Source organism: Oreochromis aureus, linkage group 15, assembly GCF_013358895.1.
Source record: "Oreochromis aureus strain Israel breed Guangdong linkage group 15, ZZ_aureus, whole genome shotgun sequence".
NCBI lineage: Eukaryota > Metazoa > Chordata > Actinopteri > Cichliformes > Cichlidae > Oreochromis > Oreochromis aureus.
This window is the reverse complement of record NC_052956.1, coordinates 8,671,785-8,685,883: the sequence shown is the minus strand read 5'-3', so window position 1 is coordinate 8,685,883 and position 14,099 is coordinate 8,671,785. Positions and strand designations below refer to the sequence as shown.

Below are 14,099 nucleotides of genomic sequence, written 5' to 3'. Positions count from 1 at the left end.
ACACATAACGGGTATGGCAGTCCATTCTCCCTGCAGCACGGACTACACTGCCCATGAGGCTAAATTCTTTAGGGCTATGCCTGTAATACTCTGCCTACTGCCTTCATATTAAATCATTTTTGTGAATAATTTTTGAAAATATTTCTTCACGTCATGATGCGCAAGTAGAGGTGACATGGGCCGCGAGATTGAGACACAGACATGAGAGCCTCTTAATGCGTGTTTTGTTTGGGTTTCCACGAGCGTGGACACCAAAAATATAGGGTTCATAGCCTTATGAAACAGGAAAATACCGCCGTGTAATCCATTCATTTCAACAAAGTAACTGTATTCTGAATACCACCTTTTAAAATGGTTACTGTAACGGAATACAGTTACTCATATTTTGTATTTTAAATACGTAACGGTGGTACATGTATTCCGTTACTCCCCAACACTTTCCACAACACCAGTGAGAATATCCAAAATACTGAGTAGGTATGACAAACCTTCCAAAACAGAAGCATAAATAACAGAAAGTAGTAGAAGTTTCATGAAGAGCCAGGATGAATAATCTAAAGTAAATGCACATGACTTGAAAGAAGGCATAGCAACTTGACGAAAGACATTTAGATGGCCAACCAGGGGAGGAAGCTAATGTTTAAAGGATGGGCAGACCGGAAATTTGAGCAGGACTTGATTACTTAGGATGCCTAATGTGCCCAGAAACTCTAGACATGGTGGACAAATTGAGTTCTTATCTGAAAGGGGAAAGTTTGAGATGGCTTAGGATGAGTGTAAAGCCTAAATTTGGCTAGTGGAGAATCAGTAAGCAGATAACTGCCAGTCGCGGAGGCTAATAAAAAAGGTTGAGCGTTTTATTTTTATGAGTATTATTACTATTATTATTACTATATAAAATTCCCAGGGTGTGGCCAATTAAACAATGATATGAGCACGGGCTGAAGCTGCATTATACAGAGGTTCTGGGAACCCAGACCTATTCGAAATTGAACATGGCTTACTGCCGAACCTAAGGCTGGACTAAAGAGAGGAAACACTGAAATGCTGACGTGAAAACTGCCGGATGGTTGCAGCCGGGCGTAATGCAATGTGAGATCAGCAAATTCTGTTTTCTTACAAGCCTTTCGAGGATGGCGGTGAAGACAGGATCGTGAGACTATGCCACGAATGACTGAAATGATTGAGAGCAACTAATAGCATGGACGTGACAAAGACATGGACACGATTGCACGAAGGAGACTGCAAAGGAGAAGTGCAGTGAGATTTAAAGTACGTGGCATGAATGCCGTTTGGCCTATAGAAGGCCGGGAGAAAGTGATGGGACTACACCAGTGATGTCACAAACAGCTTGACAACATGGAAAAGTGGGAGTGATGTCAAGCTTAGATTTAGCCAGAACCCTATGTCATCCAAAATGGAATAACATTCCTATCACAAAAGTTTAGGAACTGTTATCTTCAGTTCCCAGATGTTTACAGACTGTTGTTAAGAGAAGACAGGATGCTACAGAATGGTAAACATGGTGGAAAACAAACCTTTGCCAACTTTCTTGGAACATGTTGTTGCCATAAAACTCAAAATAAGCAAATATTTTTCTTACAGTTTTATATTTTCTCAATTTAAACATTTGACTTGTTTTCTACGTTCTATTGTGAAAAAAGTATGGAAATTTCTGTTGAAATGTTCTTCATATTTTCTTATTTTTAAATATATCGTCTGGATTACAAAATAGTGAACAATATACCTAAATGCATCACAGTTGTTTGTTGGTCATTCTTCCATACCTTTGGCTACATATGCTGTTTATTTTGCCTTCACAGAAAGCTTGGCAGTGCGCTTGGTTAACGGTACTGATGAGTGCTCTGGAAGAGTGGAGGTTCGTCATGGCGCCCAGTGGCACACAGTGTGTGACACGGACTGGACTCTAAGTAAAGCTGGAGTGGTGTGTGAGTCGCTACAGTGTGGACGTGTCGAGAAAGCTCATGGTGGTGCATTTTTTGGCCGTGGCAGTGGGTCAGTGGTGGAGGCAAGCAATTCATGTTTCGACAATGTGACATCTCTTCAGCAATGCTCAGTCAAAGGTTTTACAAGAGCAACCTGCGGGCATGAATATGATGCTGGTGTTCTCTGTGCAGGTAAAACCTTATTATTGTGTAATTGGTAACTGGTAAACTACATGCTTATTGATTAATAATTACAAGTTGTTAGACACTGAGCATACTTTGAAACAGATAATGACTGAGATTTACAAAATGCACTTAATTATTTTTCTATTTTTCCCAAGAGGTCACCAGAGCAGATGAATCTGTATTTTTGATTTGATACTGACTATAAAAAGATACTCTTTCTGATTTAACCCTCCCATTTAATCTGGCTTCAAATGGGCACTGAGATTACACTCGCCTTCTCTCATTGTCATGGTTCCTTTTTTTTACTTATTGTGGGGTTTTTGTGGGTTTCTGATTCATTTCTGGGTTTACTATGTGATTGATTTCTTTCTACATTTTTTAGTCTTTTGTGTCTATTGGTATTTCCCAGTGCATCCAAGTTTAGTTTTTCATATTTGTAGTTCTTAGTTCCTTGTCTAATGTTTTTCCCTTTGATGTACAGTCCATCTTAGTCTCATCTCTGTGTGTCCTCCCAGTTTTCCTGTATGTAGTCTGTCTCTTCTCCATTTGTTTCCCTTTCTGTCTGTGTGTCTAGTTTGTCTCTCTCTATTTTGTACTTCCTGTCTTACTTTTTAGTCCCTCATCACTTGTGCTTTATGTTTACTTAAGTTTCTGTCACTCTTTGTGTCCCCTTCCTCCTGTGTCAATTCCCTTGTCTACAACTGTGGTCGATTGAACATATGTATTTATGGTTTTTATTTTGGAGTAGGCTGAACTTGCTCTCTTCCTCACTGACTCTATGTCTGTCATTATGTCACACATTGGCTCACTACAAAACACACCACAAATCCCACCAATGATTCACTTCCTTATAAACCACTGAATCGGGTACAGAAACAGTGACGTACTGAATGAAATGGACGTCACTGATCATGTGACTCTGGCCAGACAAAATAAGTTTATTTAAGGATTTTTTAAACAAAGAAAATGAGCAGTAAGTATTTTTAAACTGTATTTTGGGAATCCCCTTTGGGTGTCTGCACTAGTGCTGGTCAGCTGATTTCTAAATAATTTTCTTCTGGAAATGGACCTTGGCTTTAGGATCAAAACTTCCTGGTTACAGCTGTTAAAAGATTGTGTTCAAGCTTAAAGATACACCCATAGCTGAATTTAGTCAGTCCGATGTTACAGTTCTTGGATAACCAAGACATTAAGAGTCCAATATGAGACGTTGCCTGAAGAGATGGGAACAATCTTTACCCTCTTGTTCTGGTATCTCAGATATTGATGCCGTCTTATTAGCTTACTGTATTTTTGAAAATGATTCTTAAAAATGTGTTAGCAAAGGATTTTATACTGACTGATATGGTGCTCTTTTGTTTTTTTAACAATTTACATTAAAATATTGAGTTCTTAATAAACTGCTGCATGGATCTATTTGACAGCTTGTAATATTTATTGTTAATGCGTTAATGTTTTCCCTCAGGTCAACCACCAATAAGGCTTGTGAACGGCACTGACCGATGCTCTGGTCGAGTGGAGATTCTGCATGAAGGCCAGTGGGGAACAGTGTGTGATGATGACTGGGACCTCAGAGATGCTGAGGTGGTGTGTAGAGCCATGGACTGTGGACCACCTCAGAGAGCCAAATCCAGTGCCTTCTTTGGTGAAGGCCAAGGAAAGATCTGGCTTGATGATGTCAACTGTCTGGGTAATGAGATGTTCCTTGGGCACTGCAGGCATTCATCATTTGGAGAACATAACTGTGGTCATGGTGAAGATGCAGGAGTGATTTGTTCAGGTAAAAATATTATTGTGTCATTTAATACTATTTTTTTAACATTTAAATGCCACTTTGGATGTTTTTTTTTATTTTTGCAGATTAGAATTGCAGTTTTTGGTTATATTGCAGTTATTTTCCACTTTTCTCTTCTGGCTCTTGGCGAAGGCGGTCACACTTTTCTCCTCTCCCTTCCCTTATCTTCCTTGTCTAGTCTCGTCTATTTTTTTTACTCTTCCCTGTTGCGAAATCAGTTTTGCCCCGGTTCTTTTATTCGTCGAGGCATCCAGAGACGGCACCGGAACTCAGTAGTCATTTTTACAAAATCTTTATTCATCTTTATTCATCTTCATTCAAGCATGCACTTCTAGAAGGGAAGACGAGGCCGGTGTCCCTCTGTAACAATCTTCACCTCTTTGTTAGTCACAGCCAGCTTTATAGAAGCGGCCGCATCATAAAACCCCCACAGTGTGCTGCAAACTCTGTGTCTGTGTCTATATGCACGAGCACGTGAGTGCCTGTGTGTGCACGTTCCCGTGTGTATGTGTGAGTGCACGTGAGTGAGTGTGCATATAGGTGTGTGAGTGTAACAGTTTAAGCACTGTGTGTGTCTCTGGTACGTGACTCCCTAGGGGTCATAAAAACCCTCTCCTTCCAGACCACAGTTATCAAGTTACAAATATTGAGACCCCCACACAGGTATCCTCTGGGAATTTCCACTCAGCATTAACTCCTCTTTGTCTTACTTTCACAGTTCAATTGGGGAGGGTCTCCAAGGTCAGGTCCTAAGTCAGGCCTTTATTTATATCCAGGGCAGTGTCAGTGTCTCATAATAATTCTACATTCTATCTAACACATTTCTAAACTCTAAAATAAGCTAAACATTCCTACATCCCCTGGAACACTCTCTCACAGTCTGTTCTCTAAAACCTAAAAGAGGAATTATGGATTTGATCAACTGGTCCCTGAATGCAATTGACACCCTCTTCTCAACGAGAAGCCTGGGCTCGGGTGAGCCTGAGTGTCCTGGAGGTACTTTCCCTGCCGGATACACAATGGACGGGTGGCATAACTGGAGGGTTGTGTGCCTGGCGGGACTGTCGATTGAGGACATTGAAGATATCTACCTGTTCAGAACCATGACAACAGGGTTCTTGCTGATTGGAGCTGGCTTGGCCCTGGCTTATCGAAGATTAAAGAAAGCGGAATCGGCTGATCAAAACCCCACAAGGCTGCCCGCTGTGATTGAAACGATGGGACGAGTCATGAGCTCTCAAAACGGGCTCATTGAGCGCGGCACGGATAAGATCTTCGAGAAGCTTGAGGCTGCCGTGAACACTCAGAATAAGACCTCTGAGCGAAAATTGGATTACATCTTGGAGAAGCTCACAGTGGTCGTGAGTTCTCAGAATCTGCTCTTTGAGCACAAGATTGATAACATCATGGAGCGCAAGATTGATAACATCATCATAGAGAAGCTCACGGCTCTCCAATGGGAGATTGAGAGACCAGTGTCGGACTGCTAGAACAGCTTTGAAATTCACATGAGTTGTTCGCACTAAAGTAAAAACCACCATCATTTCATGCGGCTACCACTTCGGCGCCAGCTATGGTTTCAAGGCTGGAGCTGAACAAAAACACCCTGATAACAGACTCTGCATAGACTGTTTCTTCCTATCCTACGCAAGGCCACCTGGATTGGCTGGAAGACTGTTTACTTAGCCTGGCAGGGCGAAGGACACTGTCTCAGCTGAACTCTGGACACACACACACATATATATACACATGCAGATATACACTCATCCCCCCTCCCCCACCAAATGCCTTCGACGCTTATTCCCTCCCGATGCAGACGGTGGATGTTAGGTCTAATTGTTGAATGTTGCCATTGTGTTTCTTAAATTTGTACAGTCTTAGTTCAAGCAGTATTATCAAAGCTATTCCTTTGATCCTGAGCACCTCTAACCACTTTGTGTTGGGGGAGGTTTTATAGCAGATACATCCTATCTGGAAGATCTACTTCCTTTGATGTAAGCTTCCTGCGTTTACGACCCTTTGGTCAGCAGGAGGACACACACACACACACACACACACACACACACGCACTTGCAAAACCACAGGCAAGGTACCCTTTGTGTGTATGTATACATCATATGTTAATGACCCTATGCACATTCAAGTAACCTCAATAAAAGGAGTGCTATGGGGAACCTGGCTGAGAGAGTCTGACGGAGGTCAAGTGGGTGGAACGACACTTGGCTCCAGGCAGGCCTCCTCATGCATGAGTAACACAAAGAACGTTGCCTACTTGTGTCTTGTTCTTGCTGTGTAGCAAATTGTCCTGAACGTTCCAGCGAATAGGTTTACGCTACGAACCTATCATTAATTGGTCCTTCGAGCCGGATCCTTCGAATCGACATTCACCGAGGGGAAAAGAGACACGCCGAAAGACTGACGTCAGCCAGGATTTATAGAGATCCTGCAGCAAAGCCCCGAGGCGTGAGAATTCGTCATCGGGCCGGTGGATTAGCCGTCTGTTTTTCTCCTCGATGGATGGTGATTGACGGGATTCGGGACTGATGCTACACGCAATAAGCAACACCAAGTAAGTTGGAGAGTGACTCTATAACTGCGGAATTGGGTTTGTGTCCCGATATTGGGTGTGTGTCCTGAGAAATCGCCCTGGGTTTGTGTCCCGAGCGTTCCTTCATTGGGCTTTGTCGCGCGACTGGGTTAGTGTCCCAGAACTGGGTTAGGGTCCCAGGACTGGGTTGGTGTCCCGAGTGGTCCGGTGTGAGTCCGGAGTAGGCCTATTTTGTGCTGTTGGGTGGATGTGTTTGTGTGAGTGGGTGCAGAGCAGTACACGTGGTCTGTGACAGCTATTGTTGTTATTATGGGTTCCCAAGCAACTAAGAGTGCGTCAGAGGGTGACGAGAAGTTTATGATGAAATTTGCTCCTGGAAGCACAAAGTATGTAGGACATTGGCGCAAGAAATATGATTTTGAAGGTAAATTGATTGTAGGACAATGTCAAATGTCAGTAGAGCAGTTGACGGTAAAGGCTGCTTGTGCAAAAGGGAAATAGGAAACAAAAACAAGAAAAAAGAAAAAGAAAAAGAGAAGAGTGTTGCTGTGTTTGTGTTAATGATCATGGACGCAAGCGATAGACCTATGTTGTGTAAAAGGGCCAGACGTGGTCTGCGTGAGTGTGGCTGATTGTTGTCTTGTAATGGAGACTAAACTGAGTAAGTCTGCCTTGAAATAGGATGAAATACACTGCAAAGTTTTTATTGGGCAGCACGTGGTGTGTGGATCGTTGACGAATGGAGTGAAATTGTGCTCTAAGCAGAAGCGAGTGTGAGAGTGTCTGGCGTCACGGTGTGTGTGAAAAGGTATCCAGTTGGGGCAGACGTGATTCTGCAGGTCACCTGCCCAGCGGACAAAGAAATAACATAAGTTGTGTGGTGAATGATAGCACGAAGAGTGTTTGGTGTTTCTCAGCCTGAAACAGCTGTAATGCTACTTTCTGTTTATGAGAGAAGGATAGTTTAAAAGAGAGAGAGAGAGAGAGATGTGTGTGGTTTTAAGCAGTGATGAGATTAATGAAATGTGATGAGAGGAACACAAAACATACAGAAAATGCATCAACCGTACTAACCCTACATGCATATACACATACAATGATACTCATGAAGACCAGACAGAGTCTAAGCATGAGATTCTGTTTGTCATCTTGTCCAAGTCACTAGTAAGATGAAAGTGATACATAGACTAGTGGACTGAATATTATTAGTAGGACAGATGACTGCATCATAGAGGAAAACAGAATGCTGATGAGGGTCTTAAATGAGTGAGCTGAGTGAGCTGATTGTGAGTTTCTGGTGTGTGAAGAAGTTTTACCATGGCACACATTTGGTTACATGAGAAGAAACTTATTATGTGATGAGACAACAGGGTTATGCTGTATGTTGTGTGTGGCTGATTGGATGAATGTTTGAGATTGATCTGGCTGTTGATTTGTCTTTTGTTACTAAGTTGAGCCTGCCAAATGGGTTGTTACGATTTATCCCCTGGCATGAAGAACACGTGTCATGACTTAAACAAGGCCTTTCTTTCCTTTGCTTTCCTTTATTTTATTTCCTTTCTTTTTATTTTGTTACTTTCATGGTGCACTGAAGGTTTCGTTTGATGATCTCTGTTTGAGCAGATATGCACGATTAGAACAGAAGCGTTATACGACTCGTCGTCGAGAAAACTGTTGCAAAAGTGAGTTTCTCCAAAAGATTAAAATGGGCTCGGGAGAAAGCCACTTATTTGGGACAATCAGAAAACAAGTCCCTGTCGAAAAGGATTCAGCGATGTAATCCAGTCTAAATTCTTTTTTCTTTTGAAATGACGTCATTGCTGGCAGTAGAAACTTATTGCGTCACGAGGTTCTACTGTCAGCAATAAAAATGGGGACTGACTGGACTGACAAAAGCTTTCACTGACTTGACACCAGTATGCAAGATTGCACCTCCACCTTGACCTGACAAAAGGGTGGATGTATGTATGTTTTTTTTACAGGAGCAGAAAGGTGACAGCAACAGGTTGCATGGGCTTTTGGGCCATGCTGACTTAACCTTTAACTGCCACTTTCTGTGTCTTTGAATTTACCAGCAGTGTGTTATTCTTGACCTTGTATTGTTTACAGTGCAGAGGTCACTGTGAGAAAGTGTGCATACAGATGCGCTGCGCTAACATCTATTTTTCCACAGCAGAGGGCTAATCATATGATCTAATCACATGATTTACAGCAGGACACACCACTGGCTATAGTTTTCTTACGACAGGGCCTGGAGTGAAGCTACTTCAGGGAGAATCCCTGGGAATTTTAAGAGACAATGTACAACTTCATTGTGCATGTCTAATTGTGCTAAGCTGACATAGGGCAAAAGAGAGTTTTTCGGGAAGCTTTCATTTTAAATTGCAGAGACCGTGACATGAGAGATATGGAAGAAGAGACTGAAGTGCAGATCCAGACCACGACCGGGAGAGAAGGCTTCAAGAGGACCAGTGAGAAGCAGGGACCATCTGCAGGACAACTGACAAACGACAGTGGGCTGCACCACTGGGCTTCCAAAGGATTGTCATGAGGAGATTTTGAACAGCAAAATCTTAAAATAAAATGAAAGAGTTTCGACGTTGACGTTGAGGAAGACAACTAAGGTGTACGACGTGCTCTGCCTTAAATCTACAGCGGCATTGAAACGGAAATCAAGGGATGGAGAGAGCGTGCCAAGCTCCAAAAGTGACAGCGCAGAGGAGACCAGCATTGGAATTATGACTCTGTAAACAGCACAGACACCAGGAGCCATGACTGGGACTGGGAATGACCATCCAATGCTTTTTTCACTTTGCCATGCAAAGTACTTTGACACTCTGGAGAAGACCTTTCCTCTGTATCATTGTTGTTGCCATTTGCATGTGAGAGCTTAGATTGGGGGAAGATTAAAGATGAACAAAGGGTGGTGAGAGAACAGTGAAGTGAGGATACACAGTGTGAAACTCCTTTAAGTGTAAAATAATGTTGATGTGATATACAGCATGTCAGGAAAGAAATTCTGGTATTAATGTGATTCTTGATTTAAGAATCAAAGGGTGGGATTGTAATGGAATTTCTTTCACTTATGTACTAATCACATTATTTTATCGTATAATGCCTTGGTGCCACTGGATTTTAACATGTCTGACACCCATACTGTAAGACAAATGGTGGGGGTCTAGTTAGGAAGTTGCTGGAAGAAACACTTGGATACATCAAGCGCACTGCAAGAAGGTGACGCACATTCAGGCCAGCTCGGAGTAAGTGGCAGGAAGACCGGGTACAAAGGGGGGAAAGCCTCCAGGGCCCCTCGTCTCAATCCGGTGAAGAAACCAACTGAGCCACAGGTACTCATCAGAATGGCTGGGAATGTGCTGTGCGCCTTCTTGTGCCTGTGGACCCAGAGTGGGATGACAGGAGCACATTGGGACAGAGCAAACCACACCCAGTACCCACATGGGGTTTCAACAACTACTGGTGGCAGTTTGGGAACACAACTGCTCACATCAAGAACAAGACCAATTGTTATGTTTGTGCACACATGCCACTGTCTACACATTCTTCTGGACTGTGGCCATATAGCATCACTGAGAGCGAGACAGTTGTTTGGTTGCCTTGGCAACACATCCAGGAGTAAACGTACTTGGAACACTGCCAACTTTTCAGCTTCTGAACCTGAATGGACGGTTGGTTCACCAGTAGCTGGGAAGGTGAACGGCTCTGGTACGACAGACCTGCTAGTCCGACTCCAAGACTTGCTGCAGGACATTGAACAGCTAAATGAACTGGAAATAGGCCAGTTGCCTATGTGTATGAAGGGCAATGGATTAGTCCAAGTTGGAGATTTACCATGAAATCTGAGCAAAGTCAACTGATGTGTTTGAATGTCTATGTCTGTATACAGTTGTATTGTAGTGACATATGATTTTTGAGAATGTTGATTCTTCTTGTTTGACTGTTACATTCAGTTGTTTATTTGCAGGAATACATAATGAATTGCACGACAGGAGTAGATGCACCACAAGGCTGGATAACTTGGATAATGTCTGGTCCTTGGTGGCATCTTCTTTTGAAAATATTAATTCCTGTTTTTGGACTGTTGATACTGATTTGCTTACGTATAGGATGTAGTTTACTGTGTATGAGATCAATGAGAAGCAGGTTAACTGCTTACATGTATTAACTGTGAACTTTTGCATCGATAGAAGGTGAATGAAGAGGAGTTGTGTATGAATGAAATCTACACTGTCACTGTCCAAACAAAGGGTGTATAAGTTGAAATTTAAGTATATACAATGACAAAAAGGGGGAAATGTTAGGTCTAATTGTTGAATGTTGCCATTGTGTTTCTTAAATTTGTACAGTCTTAGTTCAAGCAGTATTATCAAAGCTATTCCTTTGATCCTGAGCACCTCTAACCACTTTGTGTTGGGGAGGTTTTATAGCAGATACATCCTATCTGGAAGATCTACTTCCTTTGATGTAAGCTTCCTGCGTTTACGACCCTTTGGTCAGCAGGAGCACACACACACACACACACACACACACACACACGCACTTGCAAAACCACAGGCAAGGTACCCTTTGTGTGTATGTATACATCATATGTTAATGACCCTATGCACATTCAAGTAACCTCAATAAAAGGAGTGCTATGGGGAACCTGGCTGAGAGAGTCTGACGGAGGTCAAGTGGGTGGAACGACACTTGGCTCCAGGCAGGCCTCCTCATGCATGAGTAACACAAAGAACGTTGCCTACTTGTGTCTTGTTCTTGCTGTGTAGCAAATTGTCCTGAACGTTCCAGCGAATAGGTTTACGCTACGAACCTATCAGTGGATCAAGGAGACCAGTGCATATGCTGCAGGCCCTGATGCACTCTCTTCACTGGCTGTCTCTCACCCTTTACCCATCCCTGTTGCTTGTCATGTGTTTCTATGGTTTATTAAGAGTTTTTCATGTGCTATGTGCAGAGGTGTTTTTTTTTCTGTTCTCAAACTGATCTCCCTCTGGAGCTCAGTCTGGGGGAGTTCTTTTTCTCCTTGTCTTTCCTGATGTTGTGTATTTTCCATTGTTCGGTTCCGGTCGCTGCTTGTGTGGCTGACCCGCTAGCTACCTAGCCTGACCTGTCTCTCCAATGTGATGTATGTATATTGTATGTACGGTCGGCAAGGTCAGTCTCTCAATTGCCCCTCGGGATAAATAGTCTTCTGAATCTGAATCTGAATCTGAACACCAGTGAGAATATCCAAAATACTGAGTAGGTATGACGAACTTTCCAAGGCAGAAGCATAAATAACAGAAAGTAGTAGAAGTTGCATGAAGAGCCAGGATGAATAATCTAAAGTAAATGCACATGACTTGAAAGAAGGCATAGCAACTTGACGAAAGACATTTAGATGGCCAACCAGGGAGGAAGCTAATGTTTAAAGGATGGGCAGACCGGAAATTTGAGCAGGACTTGATTACTTAGGATGCCTAATGTGCCCAGAAACTCTAGACATGGTGGACAAATTGAGTTCTTATCTGAAAGGGGAAAGTTTGAGATGGCTTAGGATGAGTGTAAAGCCTAAATTTGGCTAGTGGAGAATCAGTAAGCAGATAACTGCCAGTCATGGAGGCTAATAAAAAAGGTTGAGCGTTTTTATTTTTATGAGTATTATTACTATTATTATTACTATATAAAATTCCCAGGGTGTGGCCAATTAAACAATGATATGAGCACGGGCTGAAGCTGCATTATACAGAGGTTCTGGGAACCCAGACCTATTCGAAATTGAACATGGCTTACTGCCGAACCTAAGGCTGGACTAAAGAGAGGAAACACTGAAATGCTGACGTGAAAACTGCCGGATGGTTGCAGCCGGGCGTAATGCAATGTGAGATCAGCAAATTCTGTTTTCTTACAAGCCTTTCGAGGATGGCGATGAAGACAGGATCGTAGACTATGCCACGAATGACTGAAATGATTGAGAGCAACTAATAGCATGGACGTGACAAAGACATGGACACGATTGCACGAAGGAGACTGCAAAGGAGAAGTGCAGTGAGATTTAAAGCACGTGGCATGAATGCCGTTTGGCCTATAGAAGGCCGGGAGAAAGTGATGGGACTACACCAGTGATGTCACAAACAGCTTGACAACATGGAAAAGTGGGAGTGATGTCAAGCTTAGATTTAGCCAGAACCCTATGTCATCCAAAAATGGAATAACATTCCTATCACAAAAGTTTAGGAACTGTTATCTTCAGTTCCCAGATGTTTACAGACTGTTGTTAAGAGAAGACAGGATGCTACAGAATGGTAAACATGGTGGAAAACAAACCTTTGCCAACTTTCTTGGAACATGTTGTTGCCATAAAACTCAAAATAAGCAAATATTTTTCTTACAGTTTTATATTTTCTCAATTTAAACATTTGACTTGTTTTCTACGTTCTATTGTGAAAAAAGTATGGAAATTTCTGTTGAAATGTTCTTCATATTTTCTTATTTTTAAATATATCGTCTGGATTACAAAATAGTGAACAATATACCTAAATGCATCACAGTTGTTTGTTGGTCATTCTTCCATACCTTTGGCTACATATGCTGTTTATTTTGCCTTCACAGAAAGCTTGGCAGTCCGCTTGGTTAACAGTACTGATGAGTGCTCTGGAAGAGTGGAGGTTCGTCATGGCGCCCAGTGGCACACAGTGTGTGACACGGACTGGACTCTAAGTAAAGCTGGAGTGGTGTGTGAGTCGCTGCAGTGTGGACGTGTCGAGAAAGCTCATGGTGGTGCTGTTTTTGGCCGTGGCAGTGGGCCAGTGGTGGAGGCAAGCAATTCATGTTTCGACAATGTGACATCTCTTCAGCAATGCTCAGTCAAAGGTTTTACAAGAGCAACCTGCGGGCATGAATATGATGCTGGTGTTCTCTGTGCAGGTAAACCCTTATTATTGTGTTCACAATTCAAACATAATTTTCACGAGATCACACACAGTATAAAAGATTGCTGTGGTGTGATGTCACCAACTGCTTTGGAGTTTTGAAACTAGATGTGGTGGTGGTGGTAGGGTAACTGGTAAACTACATGCTTATTGGTTAATAATTACAAGTTGTTAGCCACTGATCATACTTTGAAACAGATAATGACTGAGATTCATGCACTTAATTTTTTTTTTCTCTTTTTTCCCAAGGGGTCACCAGAGCAGATGAATCTGTATTTTTGATTTGGTACTGACTTCAAAACAGATACTCTTTCTCATTTAACCCTCCCATTTAATCTGTCTTCATATGGGCACTGGGATTACACTCGCCTTCTCTCAGTTTCATGGTTTCTGTTTTTTTTTTCCTAGTGTGGGTTTTTTTTTTGTGGGTTTATTATTTGGTGGGTTTCTTTCTACATTTTTAGTCTTTTGTGTCTATTGGTATTTTCCAGTGCGTCCTAGTTTAGTTATTCATATTTGTAGTTCTTAGTTCCTTGTCTATTTTTTTCCCTTTCCTGTATGTAGTCTGTCTCTTCTCCATTTGTTTCCTTTCTGTCTGTGTGTCTAGTCTGTCTCTCTCTATTCTGTACTTCCCGTCTTATTTTGCAGACCCTCATCATGTGTGCTGTTTTCTGTCACTCTTTGTGTCCCCTTCC

The 14,099-nt window shown here is 42.3% G+C and overlaps 1 protein-coding gene across 1 annotated transcript in view; it reads left to right on the top strand.

The window, feature by feature from the left end:
* The window catches only part of LOC120433199 (deleted in malignant brain tumors 1 protein-like), a gene marked incomplete at its 5' end in the record, with an annotated part of 53,164 nt that overhangs the window by 17,779 nt on the left and 21,286 nt on the right, over positions 1–14,099 (top strand). Inside the window, 3 exons of the mRNA XM_039599076.1 lie at positions 1,824–2,138; positions 3,598–3,912; positions 13,085–13,399. Of these exons, the coding sequence (XP_039455010.1) occupies positions 1,824–2,138; positions 3,598–3,912; positions 13,085–13,399 (945 nt within the window). The remainder of the gene's footprint in view (positions 1–1,823; positions 2,139–3,597; positions 3,913–13,084; positions 13,400–14,099) is intronic.